Genomic DNA, 24,004 nt, shown 5'->3' with positions numbered 1-24,004 from the left:
CTCTCGTGCCTTGTCCTCTGCCGGGCGCGTCTGTCTGCGGCCTGCTGCTGGCTCTTCCGGGCGGCACGGTGGGCCGGGCTCTGAGTTTTCCTGTCGCTGGGTGGCCTGGCTGCGTAGGGTCGGTGGTCCCTGGTTCCAGCAGGCCCAACCCACAAACAGCAGGTGGGTTGGGCTCTCTGGGTGGCTGGGGCCGTACTCTAGCTCCCGCATATACTGGGAGTCAAATATATTGTACATACAAACATACATATACACATACTGTACATATACATACATACACTCATGCACATAATCACGTTTCATCAGACATATATTAACATTGTTGCCCTAGGGTAAACTGGATACAACACATGGCACACTGACAAAGCTTCACCTATTGTTACTATAACAATCTACAAGGTTAATGTAGGTTGCTTCTCTTTCTTCCCCTCCATTTTTCTGCATTCTTCCGTATCTCAAGTCATCATTACGTATATGTATTGTTGCATTTGAACAACTGTAATAGAGGTCAATTATTGGTATCGTTCATTATCAATAGTGATATTTCTATTGGTATTTGTATCGTACATCAACAATGATTTGCCTGAGAAGCTGGACAGGACAAAAAAAAAGTAAAAAGTTGAGCTGACTTCCAAGGAGTCTGTTTATTGCAAGTGTGGCCTTCATAGTCAACAAGACCTCAATCATCTGCCAACAATACAACACGTACATATTATCATTATCATCATTATTATCATCATAATTATTGTCATGTTCACACATTCATCAGTTATAAAATCCCTTCCATGAACATAAATAAAGACAATGTTGTACTTGTGACACGGTGAGAAGATGATACCATCTAAATATCGATACCAAGGTGGGTGTTGGTATCGGATCGCTACTCGCCTGATTGGAGCGAGACTCTTGTTGCCAGAAAACAACTCGGTGTTATGCAACGGGTTGTGTTTGTGCCTCATTCCCGTGAGAACCCTGCGCCTGACTGGTTGAAGCATTAAGGGGCGGGACTATCCAGGACCAGCTGCAGCGTGCTCAAACGAGCGCCGGGTAGCATCCGAGAGCAGATAATACTGTATCGTCTCTTTCGGCGGTGCATCCTGCACTCGTGCCGGAAGTGAGCGAGTGGAATTGCTATTACGCTAATCGCACTTGTAGTCCGATACTGTGCCGTATGATACTATGATATCATTACATACTGTTTGGCATGATACATGTCCTGAAAACGGTGTGTGGATGAGAATTTTGTAGGATCAAGAAGTATCTCACAGAATCAAACACATGACAAACATGCACAGCTGACTGGCACGATACCAATATTGTAGCCTTGAGTATTGGCCGATACCAATATTAATCTGATACGATATCAACATTAATCCTAAATTTTTTTTTTATTATTTTGTGGTTTGTAACGTTGGAGCATGTTTAATTAAGTCAATTGAGTCACACAGAGAACAATGCGGACACGTTTGTTACTGAATACTTTCTAATACGCTTCTGCCTTGGAGACTATAAGTAATCTTCAACTATAGTTACATACTTCTTGTTTGTATTGACAAATGTGCTGTTTTACACTTATTACGTATGTCTGGCTTCTGTGCTTAGCTGTTGTGTAGCTGCAATATAGCCTAGCATGTTTACCTTTGTAAATTACTTTAATGAAATAGAAGAAATGGTTTGTTTATTGGAGGACAAGTAAACACTCTGCAGGAGTGCTTGTATCGCACATGATATCACACACAAGTAAGCACGCTGCAGGACTGCTTGTATCGCACATGATATCACACACAAGTAAGCACGCTGCAGGACTGCTTGTATCGCACATGATATCACACACAAGTAAACACTCTGCAGGACTGCTTGTATCGCACATGATATCACACACAAGTAAGCACGCTGCAGGGCTGCTTGTATTGCACATGATATCACACACAAGTAAACACTGTGCAGGACTGCTTGTATCGCACACAAGTAAATAGGCTACAGGACTGCTTGTATCGCACAATGATATCACACACAAGTAAACGCGCTGCAGGACTGCTTGTATCGCACATGATATCACACAAGTAAACACGCTGCAGGACTCCTTGTATCGCACATGATATCACACACAAGTTAACACGCATAACGACTGCTTGTATTGCACATGATATCACACAAGTAAACACGCTCCAGGACTGCTTGTATCACACATGATATCATGTGCGATACAAGCAGTCCTGCAGCGTGTTTACTTACACGCTGCAGGACTGCTTGTATCGCACATGATATCACACACAAGTTAACACGCTGTAGGACTGCTTGTATCGCACATAATATCACACACTGCTTGTATCGCACATGATATCACACAAGTAAACACTCTGCAGGACCGCTTGTATCGCACATGATACCACACACAAGCAAACACACTGTAGGAGTGTTTGTATCGTACATGATATCACACAAGTAATACTGCAGGACTGCTTGTATCACACATGATACACACAAATAATACTGCATGACTGCTTGTATCGCACATGATATCACACACAAGTAAACCGTCTGCAGGACTGCTTGTATCGCACATGATATCACACACAAGTAACACTGCAGGACTGCTTGTATCGCACATGATATCACACACAAGTAAACAGTCTGCAGGACTGCTTGCATCGCACATGATATAACACAAGTAATCCGGCTGAATGACTGCTTGTATCGCACATGATATCACACACAAGTAACACTGCGGGACTGCTTGTATCGCACATGGTATTACACACAAGTAAACGGTCTGCAGGACCGCTTGTATCGCACATGATATCACACAAGTGATCATGCTGAATGACTGCTTGCATCGCACATGATATAGCACACAGGTAAACACACTACAGGACGGCTTGTATCGCACATGATATCACACAAGTAATCATGCTGAATGACTGCTTGTATCGCACACGATATACCACACAGGTAAACACACTACAGGACTGCTTGTATCGCTCACAAGTAAATACACCACACGCCTGCTTGCATCGCACATGATATCACACGAGTAAACATGCTGCATGGCCGCTTGTATCGCACATGACATCACGCAAGTAAACATGCTGCAGGACCGTGTCGCACATGCTATCACACACACATGGCACGCAGCATGACTGCTTGCACTGCACATGATATCACTGTCTTGTACTTTTGCTGATAGAGAAATATGCGATATCAATATCGGATGGCATTAGTTCAGTGCGTTCACTCCTGACCAAGTGAAGCGTACTAAGGGGAGCAAACGGACTGTGTGTGTGTGTGTGTGTGTGTGTGTGTGTGTGTGTGTGTGTGTGTGTGTGTGTGTGTGTGTGTGTGTGTGTGTGTGTGTGTGTGTGTGTTCTTGTATCTCTACCCTTCTTGAGACGTGAAGAAGGAAAAGTATCTTCCATATTGAACAAGTGAGGACATAAATCATGGTCCCAATCACATTGCATCTAATAGAGAATGTCTCATTAGCGCCCCTGGTGGTGACATCTATCAAAATGAGGGTGGTCCCAAAAAGGAGGAATTTTTCAAATTGACTGTGTGTCGCTTTTAAAAGTGCTCCCCTTCTGGTCAACATATGAAATAACAAGTGTGTGTAAGAAATTGCAATGCGCCTCCTTTGGCCACATTTTATAAAAATAAAAACATATATATGCATATAGGGACCCATCCATCCATTTTCTACCGCTTATTCCCTTCGGGGGGGGCGCTGGAGCCTACAATCGGGCGGAAGGCGGGGTACACCCTGGACAAGTCGCCCCCTCATCACAGGGCATATATAGGGACATACTGTCATAACTTGAAGTAAGTAATGAAGATTAAAAACCAATTACAAACAAAAATTAAAGCTGCAAGCAGCGATGGACGGCACCGACTTTGAGCGCTCATAACATCCAAACCGGAGCAGTAATTAAAACTCTTTCATCAACTTTTAATCAGAAGGGTTCAATCTCTCTCCTGTGCTAATTTGAAGCCGACACGACAAACGCGCTCAGAGGAGATAATGTTTGAAAATAGGTGACTGTTTTTACTCAACTTTTGTTTTGAAGGGGGAATTGCAAACTTCCTGTTGATTTTTGCTGGGGGTTGTTAGTCTAAGTGAGACCGACATAAAGGTTTTTGATTCATGTCTCTACGACATTCCTACTGGGAGTTACAGGCAGTTTTGTCTGTGTTTTCTTCCTAGGGGGCGCTAGAGCGCAATTTTGAGTTTTGGGGTTTGGTTTTTTGATTAGATCTCAATTTTCGCCAGTCCTGATGTGTGTGTCCAATTTGGTGAGTTTTGAAGCAGGTTAAGGGGGTCAAATTACAGCTCAAAGAGGCGGTGGTATAATAATAAAACGCTAGAAATACAATAGGGTCCTCGGTCCCTAAGGGACTTGGTCCCTAAATAAGAAAAATGAACTAAAAGCAGTCACAATGTGTCGACTTTTTTCTTATAAAATTGGGAACAATTTCTCATATTCCTTCTGTTTCTGTAATATTGCAATATTTTCTTGTAAAATTATTACTTTTTTAATGCAAACTGGTGACATCTGTCATATAAAATTCAGAATTTTATCACAATATTGCCAACTTTTTGTTGTTGTTGTAAAATAGTTGTGCAAAATGATGACTTTGGTCATCATTTTGCCAAGTAAAATTCCGATTATCATTATAATACTCAATGTTTAAGTTTTCTTATAAATTGTGACTTTTGTCGAGTAAAATTAGGACTATTTTCATAAAATTGCCAAAATTTTAAGCCTTTCTTGTAAAAATGCGACTGTTATTGAGTAAAATTCCAACTTTTATCATAATATTGCACAAATGTTCAGTTTTTCTTGTAAAATTTTGACTTGCGTTGAGTAAAATTACGACTTTTATCACAATATTGCCAACTTTTTTGTTGTTCTTGTAAATAGTGAAATCTTTTGCGCAAAATGATGATTTTGGTCATAATTTTGCCAAGTAAAATTCCAATTATTATTATAATATTGCCAACATTTTTAAGTTTTCTTATAAATTGTGACTTTTGTCGAGTAAAATTACGACTCTTTTCATAAAATTGCCAAAGTGTTAAACTTTTCTTGTAAAAGTGCGATTGTTATTGAGTAAAATTCCAACTTTTATCATAATATTGCACGAATGTTCAGTTTTTCTTGTAAAATTTTGACTTGCGTTGAGTGAAATTACGACTTTTATCACAATATTGCCAACTTTTTTGTTGTTCTTGTAAAATAGTGAAATTTTTTGTAAAATTCCGATTATTATTATAATATTGCCAAAATGTTTAAGTTTTCTTATAAAATTGGGACTTTTGTTGAGTAAAATTACGACTTTTCATAAAATTGCCAAAATGTTAAGCTTTTCTTATAAAACTGTTATTTAGTAAAATTCCAACTTTTATCATAATATTGCACAAATGTTAAATTTTTCTTGTAAAATTTTGACTTGCGTTGAGTACAATTACGACTTTTATCACAATATTGCCAACTTTTTTGTTGTTCTTGTAAAATAGTGACATTTTTTGAGCAAAATTATGACCAAAGTCATAATTTTGCCAAGTAAAATTCCAATTATTATTATAATATTGCCAACATTTTGAAGTTTTCTTATAAATTGTGACTTATGTCGCGTAAAATTACGACTCTTTTCAAAAAATTGCCAAAATGTTAAGCTTTTCTTGTAAAAGTGCGATTGTTATTGAGTAAAATTCCAACTTTTATCATAATATTGCACAAATGTTCAGTTTTTCTTGTAAAATTTTGACTTGCGTTGAGTGAAATTACGACTTTTATCACAATATTGCCAACTTTTTTGTTGTTCTTGTAAAATAGTGAAATTTTTTGTAAAATTCCGATTATTATTATAATATTGCCAAAATGTTTAAGTTTTCTTATAAAATTGGGACTTTTGTTGAGTAAAATTACGACTTTTCATAAAATTGCCAAAATGTTAAGCTTTTCTTATAAAACTGTTATTTAGTAAAATTCCAACTTTTATCATAATATTGCACAAATGTTAAATTTTTCTTGTAAAATTTTGACTTGCGTTGAGTACAATTACGACTTTTATCACAATATTGCCAACTTTTTTGTTGTTCTTGTAAAATAGTGACATTTTTTGAGCAAAATTATGACCAAAGTCATAATTTTGCCAAGTAAAATTCCAATTATTATTATAATATTGCCAACATTTTGAAGTTTTCTTATAAATTGTGACTTATGTCGCGTAAAATTACGACTCTTTTCAAAAAATTGCCAAAATGTTAAGCTTTTCTTGTAAAAGTGCGATTGTTATTGAGTAAAATTCCAACTTTTATCATAATATTGCACAAATGTTCAGTTTTTCTTGTAAAATTTTGACTTGCGTTGAGTGAAATTACGACTTTTATCACAATATTGCCAACTTTTTTGTTGTTTTTGTAAAATAGTGAAATTTTTTGTAAAATTCCGATTATTATTATAATATTGCCAAAATGTTTAAGTTTCCTTATAAGATTGTGACTTTTGTTGTGTAAAATTACGACTCATTTCATAAAATTGCCAAAATTTTAAGCTTTTCTTGTAAAACTGCTATTTAGTCAAATTCCAACTTTTATCATAATATTGCACAAATGTTCAGTTTTTCTTGTAAAATTTTGACTTGCGTTGAGTAAATTATGACTTTTACCACAATATTGCCAACTTTTTTGTTGTTCTTGTAAAATAGTGACTTTTTTGCGCAAAATTATGACTTTGGTCATAATTTTGCCAAGCAAAATTCCAATTATTATTATAATATTGCCAACATTTTTAAGTTTTCTTATAAATTGTGACTTTTGTCGAGTAAAATTACGACTCTTTTCATACAATTGCCAAAATGTTAAGCTTTTCTTGTAAAAATGCAATTGTTATTGAGTAAAATTCCAACTTTTATCATAATATTGCACAAATGTTCAGTTTTTCTTGTAAAATTTTGACTTGCGTTGAGTGAAATTACGACTTTTATCACAATATTGCCAACTTTTTTGTTGTTTTTGTAAAATAGTGAAATTTTTTGTAAAATTCCGATTATTATTATAATATTGCCAAAATGTTTAAGTTTCCTTATAAGATTGTGACTTTTGTTGTGTAAAATTACGACTCATTTCATAAAATTGCCAAAATTTTAAGCTTTTCTTGTAAAACTGCTATTTAGTCAAATTCCAACTTTTATCATAATATTGCACAAATGTTCAGTTTTTCTTGTAAAATTTTGACTTGCGTTGAGTAAATTATGACTTTTACCACAATATTGCCAACTTTTTTGTTGTTCTTGTAAAATAGTGACTTTTTTGCGCAAAATTATGACTTTGGTCATAATTTTGCCAAGCAAAATTCCAATTATTATTATAATATTGCCAACATTTTTAAGTTTTCTTATAAATTGTGACTTTTGTCGAGTAAAATTACGACTCTTTTCATACAATTGCCAAAATGTTAAGCTTTTCTTGTAAAAATGCAATTGTTATTGAGTAAAATTCCAACTTTTATCATAATATTGCACAAATGTTCAGTTTTTCTTGTAAAATTTTGACTTGCGTTGAGTGAAATTACGACTTTTATCACAATATTGCCAACTTTTTTGTTGTTTTTGTAAAATAGTGAAATTTTTTGTAAAATTCCGATTATTATTATAATATTGCCAAAATGTTTAAGTTTCCTTATAAGATTGTGACTTTTGTTGTGTAAAATTACGACTCATTTCATAAAATTGCCAAAATTTTAAGCTTTTCTTGTAAAACTGCTATTTAGTCAAATTCCAACTTTTATCATAATATTGCACAAATGTTCAGTTTTTCTTGTAAGATTTTGACTTGCGTTGAGTAAATTATGACTTTTACCACAATATTGCCAACTTTTTTGTTGTTTTTGTAAAATAGTGACTTTTTTGCGCAAAATTATGACTTTGGTCATAATTTTGCCAAGCAAAATTCCAATTATTATTATTATAATATTGCCAACATTTTTAAGTTTTCTTATAAATTGTGACTTTTGTCGAGTAAAATTACGACTCTTTTCATACAATTGCCAAAATGTTAAGCTTTTCTTGTAAAAGTGCGATTGTTATTGAGTAAAATTCCAACTTTTATCATAATATTGCACAAATCTTCAGTTTTTCTTGTAAAATTTTGACTTGCGTTGAGTAAAATTACGACTTTTATCACAATATTGCCAACTTTTTTGTTGTTCTTGTAAAATAGTGACATTTTTTGTAAAATTCCGATTATTATTATAATATTGCCAAAATGTTTAAGTTTTCTTATAAAATTGTGACTTTTGTTGTGTAAAATTACGACTCTTTTCATAAAATTGCCAAAATGTTAAGCTTTTCTTGTAAAACTGTTATTTAGTCAAATTCCAACTTTTATCATAATATTGCACAAATGTTCAGTTTTTCTTGTAAAATTTTGACTTGCGTTGAGTAAAATTATGACTATCACAAAATTGCCAACTTTTTTGTTGTTTTTGTAAAATAGTGACTTTTTTGCGCAAAATGATGACTTTTGTCATAATTTTGCCAAGTAAAATTCCAATTGTTATTATAATATTGCCAACATTTTTAAGTTTTCTTATAAATTGTGACTTTTGTCGAGTAAAATTACGACTCTTTTCATAAAATTGCCAAAATGTTAAGCTTTTCTTGTAAAAGTGCGATTGTTATTGAGTAAAATTCCAACTTTTATCATAATATTGCACAAATGTTCAGTTTTTCTTGTAAAATTTTGACTTGCGTTGAGTAAAATTACGACTTTTATCACAATATTGCAAACTTTTTCGTTGTTCTTGTAAAATAGTGACATTTTTTGTAAAATTCCGATTATTATTATAATATTGCCAAAATGTTTAAGTTTTCTTATAAAATTGTGACTTTTGTTGAGTAAAATTACGACTCTTTTCATAAAATTGCCAACATTTTAAGCTTTTCTTGTAAAAGTGCGATTGTTATTTAGTAAAATTCCAACTTTTATCATAATATTGCACAAACGTTCAGTTTTTCTTGTAAAATTTTGACTTGCGTTGAGTAAAATTACAACTTTTATCACAATATTGCCAACTTTTTTGTTGTTCTTGTAAAATAGTGACATTTTTTGCGCAAAATGATGACTTGGTCATAATTTTGCCAAGTAAAATTCCAATTGTTATTATAATATTGCCAAAATTTTAAAGTTTTCTTATAAATTGTGACTTTTGTCGAGTAAAATTCCGACTCTTTTTATAAAATTGCCAAAATTTTAAAGTTTTCTTATAAATTGTGACTTTTGTCGAGTAAAATTCCGACTCTTTTTATAAAATTGCCAAAATGTTAAGCTTTTCTTGTAAAAGTGCGATTGTTATTGAGTAAAATTCCAACTTTTATCATAATATTGCACAAATCTTCAGTTTTTCTTGTAAAATTTTGACTTGCGTTGAGTAAAATTACGACTTTTATCACAATATTGCCAACTTTTTTGTTGTTCTTGTAAAATAGTGAAATTTTTTGTAAAATTCCGATTATTATTATAATATTGCCAAAATGTTTAAGTTTTCTTATAAAATTGTGACTTTTGTTGTGTAAAATTACGACTCTTTTCATAAAATTGCCAAAATGTTAAGCTTTTCTTGTAAAACTGTTATTTAGTCAAATTCCAACTTTTATCATAATATTGCACAAATGTTCAGTTTTTCTTGTAAAATTTTGACTTGCGTTGAGTAAAATTATGACTATCACAAAATTGCCAACTTTTTTGTTGTTTTTGTAAAATAGTGACTTTTTTGCGCAAAATGATGACTTTTGTCATAATTTTGCCAAGTAAAATTCCAATTGTTATTATAATATTGCCAACATTTTTAAGTTTTCTTATAAATTGTGACTTTTGTCGAGTAAAATTACGACTCTTTTCATAAAATTGCCAAAATGTTAAGCTTTTCTTGTAAAAGTGCGATTGTTATTGAGTAAAATTCCAACTTTTATCATAATATTGCACAAATGTTCAGTTTTTCTTGTAAAATTTTGACTTGCGTTGAGTAAAATTACGACTTTTATCACAATATTGCAAACTTTTTCGTTGTTCTTGTAAAATAGTGACATTTTTTGTAAAATTCCGATTATTATTATAATATTGCCAAAATGTTTAAGTTTTCTTATAAAATTGTGACTTTTGTTGAGTAAAATTACGACTCTTTTCATAAAATTGCCAACATTTTAAGCTTTTCTTGTAAAAGTGCGATTGTTATTTAGTAAAATTCCAACTTTTATCATAATATTGCACAAACGTTCAGTTTTTCTTGTAAAATTTTGACTTGCGTTGAGTAAAATTACAACTTTTATCACAATATTGCCAACTTTTTTGTTGTTCTTGTAAAATAGTGACATTTTTTGCGCAAAATGATGACTTGGTCATAATTTTGCCAAGTAAAATTCCAATTGTTATTATAATATTGCCAAAATTTTAAAGTTTTCTTATAAATTGTGACTTTTGTCGAGTAAAATTCCGACTCTTTTTATAAAATTGCCAAAATTTTAAAGTTTTCTTATAAATTGTGACTTTTGTCGAGTAAAATTCCGACTCTTTTTATAAAATTGCCAAAATGTTAAGCTTTTCTTGTAAAAGTGCGATTGTTATTGAGTAAAATTCCAACTTTTATCATAATATTGCACAAATCTTCAGTTTTTCTTGTAAAATTTTGACTTGCGTTGAGTAAAATTACGACTTTTATCACAATATTGCCAACTTTTTTGTTGTTCTTGTAAAATAGTGAAATTTTTTGTAAAATTCCGATTATTATTATAATATTGCCAAAATGTTTAAGTTTTCTTATAAAATTGTGACTTTTGTTGTGTAAAATTACGACTCTTTTCATAAAATTGCCAAAATGTTAAGCTTTTCTTGTAAAACTGTTATTTAGTCAAATTCCAACTTTTATCATAATATTGCACAAATGTTCAGTTTTTCTTGTAAAATTTTGACTTGCGTTGAGTAAAATTATGACTTTTATCACAAAATTGCCAACTTTTTTGTTGTTTTTGTAAAATAGTGACTTTTTTGCGCAAAATGATGACTTTTGTCATAATTTTGCCAAGTAAAATTCCAATTGTTATTATAATATTGCCAACATTTTTAAGTTTTCTTATAAATTGTGACTTTTGTCGAGTAAAATTACGACTCTTTTCATAAAATTGCCAAAATGTTAAGCTTTTCTTGTAAAAGTGCGATTGTTATTGAGTAAAATTCCAACTTTTATCATAATATTGCACAAATGTTCAGTTTTTCTTGTAAAATTTTGACTTGCGTTGAGTAAAATTACAACTTTTATCACAATATTGCCAACTTTTTTGTTGTTCTTGTAAAATAGTGACATTTTTTGCGCAAAATGATGACTTGGTCATAATTTTGCCAAGTAAAATTCCAATTGTTATTATAATATTGCCAAAATTTTAAAGTTTTCTTATAAATTGTGACTTTTGTCGAGTAAAATTCCGACTCTTTTTATAAAATTGCCAAAATTTTAAAGTTTTCTTATAAATTGTGACTTTTGTCGAGTAAAATTCCGACTCTTTTTATAAAATTGCCAAAATGTTAAGCTTTTCTTGTAAAAGTGCGATTGTTATTGAGTAAAATTCCAACTTTTATCATAATATTGCACAAATCTTCAGTTTTTCTTGTAAAATTTTGACTTGCGTTGAGTAAAATTACGACTTTTATCACAATATTGCCAACTTTTTTGTTGTTCTTGTAAAATAGTGACATTTTTTGTAAAATTCCGATTATTATTATAATATTGCCAAAATGTTTAAGTTTTCTTATAAAATTGTGACTTTTGTTGTGTAAAATTACGACTCTTTTCATAAAATTGCCAAAATGTTAAGCTTTTCTTGTAAAACTGTTATTTAGTCAAATTCCAACTTTTATCATAATATTGCACAAATGTTCAGTTTTTCTTGTAAAATTTTGACTTGCGTTGAGTAAAATTATGACTTTTATCACAAAATTGCCAACTTTTTTGTTGTTTTTGTAAAATAGTGACTTTTTTGCGCAAAATGATGACTTTTGTCATAATTTTGCCAAGTAAAATTCCAATTGTTATTATAATATTGCCAACATTTTTAAGTTTTCTTATAAATTGTGACTTTTGTCGAGTGAAATTACGACTCTTTTCATAAAATTGCCAAAATGTTAAGCTTTTCTTGTAAAAGTGCGATTGTTATTGAGTAAAATTCCAACTTTTATCATAATATTGCACAAATGTTCAGTTTTTCTTGTAAAATTTTGACTTGCGTTGAGTAAAATTACGACTTTTATCACAATATTGCCAACTTTTTTGTTGTTCTTGTGAAATAGTGAATTTTTTTGTAAAATTCAGATTATTATTATTATAATATTGCCAAAAGGTTTAAGTTTTCCTATAAAATTGTGACTTTTGTTGAGTAAAATTACGACTCTTTTCATAAAATTGCCAAAATTTTAAGCTTTTCTTTTAAAACTGTTATTTAGTAAAATTCCAACTTTTATCATAATATTGCACAAATGTTCAGTTTTTCTTGTAAAATTTTGACTTGCGTTGAGTAGAATTACGACTTTTATTATAACACCGCTAAAATTCTATGTTTTTCTTGTGAAATTGTGACCTTTTTCTTGTGAAATTCCAAATCATTTTTCACAACAAGCTTTTTATATTTACATAGTATGTATATATTATTAATGTTGTAAATACAAATCTTTTTATATCTAGAAAGGGTGGTCCTGAAGAGGTAGGCATTTTTCACAGGGCTCAAGAAGGTGACAAATACAAGAACGTGTGTGTGTGCGTGCGTGTGTGTGTGTGTGTGTGTGTGTGTGTTGTTGACGCTCCCTGCCAGCTTCACTGACAAGTGTTAATCTAATCTAAGATATTCTTCACTAATAAGGCTCTCTACCGTCACGTGACGCCAAAGAACCAATGACAGGGCCTGGAACCGGCCAAAAGTGGGCGGGGCGTGCGTGTGTCAGAGTTCTCAGTGCAGCAAAAAGTGTCCTGGTGTGTGTCTCACCATGAAGATGAAGGAGGTTTCTACTGGAGCAGCAGAGTTTCTTCACTTGGACTTTCTGGCCAACACTGGAAAAGTTCTGTTTGTGTCTTTCAGCGATGATAAAGTAGTTGTTGTTGTTGATCACATGTTCCATCCCAGTGATCACATGTTCCATCCCAGTCCTATGTGAGTGGCCAGCAGGTAGCACATGGCCATCATGCAGGTGGTTACCATCATGGGGAAACCCAACCTGTCAGTCCAGGGAGGAAACTACCGTCAGTACACACTACACACATCCTACACAATACACACTGTACACAATACACACTGTACACAATACACACACACACACTACGCTATACATACACAATACACACTGTACACAATACACACACACACTACACAATACACACAGTACGCAATACACACCGTACACGATACATCACACTACATAATACACACTGTACACACACTAAACAATACACACTGGACACAATACACACTGGACACAATACACACTGTACAACATAAACACACACTACACAATACACACTGTACACACTACACACAATACACACTGTACAACATACACACACACTACACGATACACACAATACAACATACACCCACACTACACAAGACATACGGTACACAATACACATACTACACAATACACACACACTACACAATACATACTGTACACACTACACACACACTACACAATACACACTGTACAACATACACACACGATACACACTACACAATACACACTGTACAACATACACACAATACACAAGACATACGGTACACAATACACATACTACACAATACACACCGTAGACAATACACACTGTACACCAGGGGTGCTCATTACGTCGATCGCGATCTACCGGTCGATCTCGGAGGGTGTGTCAGTCGATCACCAGCCAGGCATTAAAAAAATAGTCCTAAAAATGAGCGATCATAAATCTTCACTATGACGTCACTTTCGTCACTTGATTGACATTCACCGCACCCGAGGGTCTTCTGAGATGACGCTGGCTGCTGCCAGCTCATTAAAATTACCGACTGGAAGGCGAGAAACACTTTATTTCAACAGACTCTGGCGCCGTACCTGTCGTCAAAACTCCAAAGACCGACCACAGTTGCACAGTTGCGCTAACAAAACAAGAGTCTCAGAAAGCTGGCGTGCACAAGCTAGCAAGCTACGGAGTTTGCCGACAATGTATTTCTTGTAAAGTGTATACAAAGGAGTACGGAAGCTGGACAAATAAGATGCCAAAAACCAACCACTTTCATGTGGTATTGGACAGAAAGAAGGACTTTTTTTCTCCTCCATTCGAAAATGCGGACGTTATCATCACCACTGTCTGATTCCAATCAATGCAAGTCATCACAATCAGGTAATACACCAACTTATATTCTTGTCTTCATGAAAGAAAGGAATCTATATGTGTTAAACATGCCTGTATTATCTTTAAACACCTTAACTTGTTAACAATATTAACTATATGTATTAAACATACTTGTATTTTCATTAAACACCTTTAATTTATTAACAATATTAACTATATGTGTTAAACATGCTTGTATTATCATTAAACACCTTTAACTTGTTAACAATATTAACTATATGTATTAAACATACTTGTATTTTCATTAAACACCTTTAATTTATTAACAATATTAACTATATGTGTTAAACATGCTTGTATTATCATTAAACACCTTTAATTTATTAACAATATTAACTATATGTGTTAAACATGCTTGCATTATCATTAAACACCTTTAACTTGTTAAAAAAAACATATGTTTCATAAATAAGTAAATATAAATTATATATATGAATGAGGTAGATCCCCACGACTTGATCAATTGAAAAGTAGCTCGCCTGCAGAAAAAGTGTGAGCACCCCTGCTGTACACAATACATCACACTACACAATACACACACTACACGATACATCACGCTACACAACACACACCGTACACAATACACACCGTACCTACTCAGTGGCCTAGTGGTTAGAGTGTCCGTCCTGAGATCGGTAGGTTGGGAGTTCAAATCCCGGCCGAGTCATACCAAAGACTATAAAAATGGGACCCATTACCTCCCTGCTTGGCACTCAGCATCAAGGGTTGGAATTGGGGGTTAAATCACCAAAATGATTCCCGGGCGCAGCCACCGCTGCTGCCCACTGCTCCCCTCACCTCCCAGGGGGTGATCAAGGGTGATGGGTCAAATGCAGAGAATAATTTCGCCACACCTAGTGTGTGTGTGACAATCATTGGTACTTTAACTTTAACTTTAACACAATACATCACACTACATAATACACACTACACGATACATCACAATACACACTGTACAAGTACACAGTACACACTGTACAAGTACACTCTGTACAAATACACACAGTACACATACACTCTGTACAAGTACACAATACACACAGTACAAGTACACTGTACAAGCAGTACACACTGTACAAGTACACAGTACACACTGTACAAGTACACTCTGTACAAATATACAGTACAAGTACACAGTACACACTGTACAAGTACACAAGACACTCTACAGTACACGATACACACAGTACAAGTACACTGTACAAGTACACAGTACACACTGTACAAGTACACAATACACCCTACAGTACACAATACACACAGTACAAGTACACTGTACAAGTACACACTGTACAAGTACACAATACACCCTACAGTACACAATACACACAGTACAAGTACACTGTACAAGTACACAGTACACACTGTACAAGTACACAATACACCCTACAGTACACAATACACACTGTACAAGTACACAGTACACACTGTACAAGTACACTCTGTACAAATACACAGTACAAGTACACTCTGTACAAGTACACTATACACCCTACAGTACACACTGTACAAGTACACTCTGTACAAATACACAGTACAAGTACACTCTGTACAAGTACACTATACACCCTACAGTACACACTGTACAAGTACACTCTGTACAAGTACACTCTGTACACTGTACAAGTACACAGTACACACTGTACAAGTACACTCTGTACAAATACACACAGTACAAGTACACTCTGTACAAGTACACTGTACAAGTACACAGTACACACTGTACAAGTACACTCTATACAAATACACAGTACAAGTACACTCTGTACAAGTACACTATACACCCTACAGTACACACTGTACAAGTACACTCTGTACAAGTACACTCTGTACACTGTACAAGTACACAGTACACTCTGTACAAATACACACAGTACAAGTACACTCTGTACAAGTACACTGTACAAGTACACTCTGTACAAATACACACAGTACAAGTACACTATACACCGTACAGTACACAATACACACGGTACATGTACACTGTACAACAGGGGTGGGCAATTAATTTTTACCGGAGGCCGCATGAGCAACCCGAGCACTGCTGGAGGGCCACACAGACAATATTTCAATTACATTTTGCTCAAATTATTTTTGATGTACCGTAAGATAAATAATAATAATAATAATAATATTTTCATTTAACCTAACTTATCTTTATACAAAAGCAGATGGCTTATGATGGTTTTATTTTTAACACTTTCTTAGACAACACTTCCTGATGTATAATACAATGCAAAAATGTCAATTTCTGTCACTTTATCCTGCATCCTCTTTGTTGTGAACGTAGCACGCCTCTAAGGTGATTGGCCAAGGAGGAGGAAGCGTTGCTGTTGCGGAAATGAGGAGTGAGGATAGACGAGATAAGTTGAGCTGTGTTAGTATAGGTTGCTCAATAAAAGTTTAAAAAGAGCGTCAGACTTGGTGTGCACTTCTTCTGGACGCTACAATTGGTGTCAGAAGTGGGATGAAATGCCTCCCAGTTCGCTTTGCCATCAAACCTGGGAGTCTTCATTGAGGGCGGAATTCCCCCGTGCCAAGCAGCGTGTGCTGCACCTGTAGACGCTGCTTCTCTCCTCCCTCCCTCTCTCTCTCTCTTTGCGACGAGCTCCTCACGTCTGGGATTCACACAGACACCTTAAGTCCCCACTCAATGTCCTTCCCCTCCCGTACAATCTTGACAAAGTCGCCAGTAGTGATGGGTTGATGAGGCGTCATGAAGCGTTTCGACACATTATAAAACTGTATTGATACTGTGTCGATACTGTGTCACTAAATACTGACATCTGCTGGACATTAAAAATCCCTACAGGCAACCTATGGACCGACTCAACTGACACTGATTTTATGCTCTAGTACAGGTGTCACCAACCTTTTTGAAACCAAAAACTACTTCTTGGGTACTGATTAACGCGAAGGGCTACCAGTTTGATACACACTTAAATAAATAAATATATTGTCATTTGTAAGTTACACGTAAGTGTGATTTAAACAAGAATAGCTAAATAAATAAATTTATATATATAAAAAAATGGGTATTTCTGTCCGTCATTCCGTCGTACATTTTTTTTTCCTTTTACGGAAGGTTTTTTGTAGAGAATAAATGATGAAAAAAACACTTAATTGAACGGTTTAAAAGAGGAGAAAACACGAAAAAATGTAAAATAAAATTTTGAAACATAGTTTATCTTCAATTTCGACTCTTTAAAATTCAAAATCCAACCGACAAAAAGAAAAGACAAACTAGCTTATTTGAATCTTTTTGAAAAAATTAAAAAAATAATTTATGGAACATCATTAGTAATTTTTCCTGATTAAGATACATTTTAGAATTTTGATGACATGTTTTAAATTGGTTAAAATCCAATCTGCACTTTGTTAGAATATTTAACAAATTGGACCAAGCTATATTTCTAACAAAGACAAATCAGTATTTCTTCTAGATTTTCCAGAACAAAAATTTTAAAAGAAATTTAAAATACTTTGAAATAAGATTTAAATTTGATTCTACAGATTTTCTAGATTTGCCAGAATATTTTTTTTGAATTTTAATCATAGTAAGTTTGAAGAAATATTTCACAAATATTCTTCGTCGAAAAAACAGAAGCTAAAATATTTATTATTCTTTACAATAAAAAAAAAATAAAAAAAATACTTGAACATTGATTTAAATTGTCAGGAAAGAAGAGGAAGAAATTTAAAAGGTAAAAAGGTATATTTGTTTAAAAATCCTAAAATCATTTTTAAGGTTGTATTTTTTCTCTAAAATTGTATTTCTAAAAGTACTAAGAAGCAAAGTAAAAAAATAAATGAATTTATTTAAACAAGTGAAGACCCATCCATCCATCCATCCATTTTCTACCACTTATTCCAAGTGAAGACCAAGTCTTTAAAATATTTTCTTGGATTTTCAAATTCTATTTGAGTTTTGTCTCTTTTAGAATTAAAAATGTTGAGCAAAGCGAGACCAGCTTGCTAGTAAATAAATAACATTTAAAGAATAGAGGCAGCTCACTGGTAAGTGCTGCTCTTTGAGCTATTTTTAGAACAGGCAAGCGGGCGACTGATCTGGTCCTTACGGGATACCTGGTGACCGCGGGCACCGCGTTGGTGACCCCTGCCCTAGTATATACAATAATATAAACCAAGTCATTGTATTTCATTTAGGATTATTTCATATCTTCATTTAAATAAAAATATACTTTTATCTTTTTTAGATACAGTCAATAAATAATGTGAACATGTATCATAACATGGAAATCTAAGAGAACGTGTTGTGGATGATTGTGGACTGGGAATTTTTTTAATTTAATTTTTAAAAATTTTTATTAAAAAAAGTTTTTCCGACGTATTACATTTTAGACGATTTCTCTTCTTAGTTATTATTTCTCCGGCTGTAGAAAAGAGCCGCTCACAGGGCACAGAGGAGGCGTCAGTGCGACACAGTTCGCGTATCGGTCACGTGACCAAAACAGCTCATGATCGGTCACGTGACTTTCTAAAAGCGGTACGCGCACCGACACAGGGTTTTGCTCTATGAGCTCGACGCATGCGCCGATGCATCGGTGTTGCCGGACCCATCACTAACGTTCAGGCAACATTCGTGCCATATGGACCTCAAAATATGACACTGACGGGGCAAATGATTGTTTAACTAGGCTACAGATAGATCCACCCTTCTTCAGAAGTCATTCGTTGGTATTTGGAAACTATATATGCACGAGAAATGCATGCTAGTTTATATGGTGCCGGCAGTTGAGCATGGCGCGCATTTGACACAACGCTAAAACCGTAAAATGGTCTGAAATTAATCATGTAGGGTAGAAATTGTTACACAAAAACGTGCTTCATATTTCACTCTTTCTATCTACTTACATGTGATCAATGGATGGCGCACCGTATTGCCTGATTATCGGGATTCTGGAATTTGCAGCGTTGCCGAGCTTCGTCTTTGTCTCACGGAAGCTTCTACGCGCATGCGTGCAGCCTTGACTCAGCTCAGCTGACGTCAGCTTGTTCGAAAAACACAACACGTTCGCGGAACGTTACTACATAATGTATATCAAGTACATTTGCGGAAAAAAAACATTTCGAAAAGCCTAACGGTCGCTGTTTCTATTGCAGGCAAATATTTTGTGTGTCCGATAGGTTTTGATATGTTCTGAGAATGTTCTCATCTTGCATAACCAAACGAGAACCATACAGTAACATTACGCTAACGTTAGGTGTTACCTGGGATCAACTTCAGCAGGTCGTTACACTTAGTGATGGGTCCGGCAACACCGATGCATCGGCGCATGCGTCGAGCTCATAGAGCAAAACCCTGTGTCGGTGCGCGTACCGCTTTTAGAAAGTCACGTGACCGATCATGAGCTGTTTTGGTCACGTGACCGATACGCGAACTGTGTCGCACTGACGCCTCCTCTGTGCCCTGTGAGCGGCTCTTTTCTACAGCCGGAGAAATAATAACTAAGAAGAGAAATCGTCTAAAATGTTTAACGTCGGGAAAACTTTTTTTTATTATTTTTTTATAAAAATGTGTAAAAAATAAAATTAAAACAATTCCCAGTCCACAATCATCCACAACACGTTCTCTTAGATTTCCATGTTATGATACATGTTCACATTATTTATTGACTGTATCTAAAAAAGATAAAAATATATTTTTATTTAAATGAAGATATGAAATAATCCTAAATGAAATACAATGACTTGGTTTATATTATTGTATATACTAGGGCAGGGGTCACCAACGCGGTGCCCGCGGTCACCAGGTAGCCCGTAAGGACCAGATCAGTCGCCCGCTGGCCTGTTCTAAAAATAGCTCAAAGAGCAGCACTTACCAGTGAGCTGCCTCTATTTTTTAAAATGTTATTTATTTACTAGCAAGCTGGTCTCGCTTTGCTCGACATTTTTAATTCTAAAAGAGACAAAACTCAAATAGAATTTGAAAATCCAAGAAAATATTTTAAAGACTTGGTCTTCACTTGGAATAAGCGGTAGAAAATGGATGGATGGATGGGTCTTCACTTGTTTAAATAAATTCATTTATTTTTTACTTTGCTTCTTATTACTTTTAGAAATACAATTTTAGAGAAAAAATACAACCTTAAAAATGATTTTTGGATTTTTAAACAAATATACCTTTTTACCTTTTAAATTTCTTCCTCTTCTTTCCTGACAATTTAAATCAATGTTCAAGTAAATTTATTTATTTTTTTATTGTAAAGAATAATAAATATTTTAGCTTCTGTTTTTTCGACAAAGAATATTTGTGAAATATTTCTTCAAACTTACTATGATTAAAATTCAAAAAAATTATTCTGGCAAATCTAGAAAATCTGTAGAATCAAATTTAAATCTTATGGCAAAGTATTTTAAATTTCTTTTAAAATTTTTGTTCTGGAAAAGCTAGAAGAAATACTGATTTGTCTTTGTTAGAAATATAGCTTGGTCCAATTTGTTAAATATTCTAACAAAGTGCAGATTGGATTTTAACCAATTTAAAACATGTCATCAAAATTCTAAAATGTATCTTAATCAGGAAAAATTACTAATGATGTTCCATAAATTCTTTAAATTTTTTCAAAAAGATTCAAATAAGATAGTTTTTCTCTTCTTTTTGTCGGTTGAATTTTGAATTTTAAAGTGTCGAAATTGAAGATAAACTATGTTTCAAAATTGTATTTTACATTTTTTCTTGTTTTCTCCTCTTTTAAACCGTTCAATTAAGTGTTTTTTTCATCATTTATTCTCTACAAAAAACCTTCCGTAAAAGAAAAAAAAAATGTACGACAGAATGACAGACAGAAATACCCATTTTTTTATATATATAAATTTATTTATTTAGCTATTCTTGTTTAAATCACACTTACGTGTAACTTACAAATGACAATATATTTATTTATTTAAGTGTGTATCAAACTGGTAGCCCTTCGCATTAATCAGTACCCAAGAAGTAGTTTTTGGTTTCAAAAAGGTTGGTGACCCCTGTACTAGGGCATCAAATCAGTGTCAGTTGAGTCGGTCCATAGGTTGCCTGTAGGGATTTTTAATGTCCAGCAGATGTCAGTATTTAGTGACACAGTATCGACACAGTATCAATACAGTTTTGCAATGTGTCGAAATGCTTCATAACGCCTCATCAACCCATCACTAGTTACACTATACTCTTTAAACACAAATTAAGCTTTACCTTTCATTTCTGTAAAGAAATACTTGGCAGTCCATGTCTTGTTGAAAACACGCCATTCGTCATCAACTTTTCTTTTTTTAGCGTTTCGGGGATAACCACTTGTCGCTGTGCACCTTCACTCACAGGTTACACCCGGACATACACCCATAAATAACACTTTTCAAAATAAAAGCAGCACAGTTGTATTGCACGCACGACATAGATGTTTTTTTAATTTTATTTTGTAATTTGTGATTGCCGCTGTTCACATTCACTCACAATCGCGCACGAGCATACGTCCACGCGGAAGTAATACAAATAACGCTTTTCAAAACAAAAGCAGCATCGTTGTATAGCACACTCGAGATAGATACTTTTTTAAATGTATTTCGCGGGCCGGAAAGGGACGTACAAAGGGCCGGATGTGGCCCGCAGAAAGCCCACGTCTGCAACAAGTACACAGTACACACTGTACAAGTACACTCTGTACAAATACACACTCGGTACAAGTACACGATACACCCTACAGTACATGATACACACAGTACAAGTACACCCTGGACAGTACACAATACACTATTGATGCAAGTATCAACTGTACTGCACTGTTTGTGTTGACATACTTACACAATGTTTGTGTTGACATGTATTAACACAAAATGTTTATGTTGTCATATATTTACACAAAATGTTTATGTCGTCATATATTTACAAAATAATTTTGTGTTGTCATATTTACACAATAATGTTTGTGTTGTCATATTTACACAATAATGTTTGTGTTGACATATATTTACACAATAATGTTTGCGTTGACATATTTACACAATAATGTTTGTGTTGACATATATTTACACAATAATGTTTGCGTTGACATATTTACGCAATAATGTGTGTGTTGATATACTTACACAATGTTTGTGTTGACATATATTTACACAATGTTTGTGTTGACATATATTTACACAACAATGTTTGTGTTGACATATTTACACAATAATGTTTGTGTTGACATATATTTACACAATAATATTTATGTTGACATATATTTACACAATGTTTGTGTTGACATATTTACACAACAATGTTTGTGTTGACATATTTACACAATAATGTTTGTGTTGTCATATTTACACAATAATGTTTGCGTTGACATATTTACACAATAATGTTTGTGTTGACATATATTTACACAATAATGTTTGCTTTGACATATTTACACAATAATGTGTGTGTTGATATACTTACACAATGTTTGTGTTGACATATATTTACAAAATGTTTGTGTTGACATATTTACACAATAATGTTTATGTTGATATATTTACACAATAATGTGTGTGTTGACATATATTTACACAATAATATTTATGTTGACATATATTTACACAATGTTTGTGTTGACATATTTACACAACAATGTTTGTGTTGACATATTTACACAATAATGTTTGTGTTGTCATATTTACACAATAATGTTTGTGTTGACATATATTTACACAATAATGTTTGTGTTGACATATATTATCACAATGATTGTATTGACATATATTTACACAATAACGTTTGTGTTGACATTTATATACACAATGTTTGTGTTGACATATATTTACAAAATAATGTTTGTGTTGACATATATTTACACAATAATGTTTGTGTTGACATATTTACACAATAATGTTTGTGTTGTCATATTTACACAATAATGTTTGTGTTGACATATATTTACACAATAATGTTTGCATTGACATATTTACACAATAATGTTTGTGTTGACATATATTTACACAATAATGTTTGCGTTGACATATTTACACAATAATGTGTGTGTTGATATACTTACACAATGTTTGTGTTGACATATATTTACACAATGTTTGTGTTGACATATATTTACACAACAATGTTTGTGTTGACATATTTACACAATAATGTTTGTGTTGACATATATTTACACAATAATGTTTGCTTTGACATATTTACACAATAATGTGTGTGTTGATATACTTACACAATGTTTGTGTTGACATATATTTACAAAATGTTTGTGTTGACATATTTACACAATAATGTTTATGTTGATATATTTACACAATAATGTGTGTGTTGACATATATTTACACAATAATATTTATGTTGACATATATTTACACAATGTTTGTGTTGACATATTTACACAACAATGTTTGTGTTGACATATTTACACAATAATGTTTGTGTTGTCATATTTACACAATAATGTTTGTGTTGACATATATTTACACAATAATGTTTGTGTTGACATATATTTACACAATAATGTTTGTGTTGACATATATTTACACAATGTTTGTGTTGACATATATTATCACAATGATTGTATTGACATATATTTACACAATAACGTTTGTGTTGACATTTATATACACAA

General features: G+C 33.3%; 1 protein-coding gene across 1 annotated transcript in view; it reads right to left on the bottom strand.

Moving 5' to 3' along the window:
* Positions 1-9,757: 9,757 nt before the first annotated feature.
* Positions 9,758-24,004, bottom strand: part of oca2 (oculocutaneous albinism II) — a 185,120-nt gene continuing 170,873 nt past the window's right edge. Inside the window, exon 24 of the mRNA XM_061977567.1 lies at positions 9,758-13,255. Coding sequence (XP_061833551.1) covers positions 13,168-13,255 — 88 coding nt within the window. The 3' untranslated portion in view covers positions 9,758-13,167. The remainder of the gene's footprint in view (positions 13,256-24,004) is intronic.

Source organism: Nerophis lumbriciformis, linkage group LG18 (assembly GCF_033978685.3).
Source record: "Nerophis lumbriciformis linkage group LG18, RoL_Nlum_v2.1, whole genome shotgun sequence".
NCBI lineage: Eukaryota > Metazoa > Chordata > Actinopteri > Syngnathiformes > Syngnathidae > Nerophis > Nerophis lumbriciformis.
Note: the sequence above shows the minus strand (reverse complement) of the source record. Positions and strands in the feature narration are given on the sequence as shown.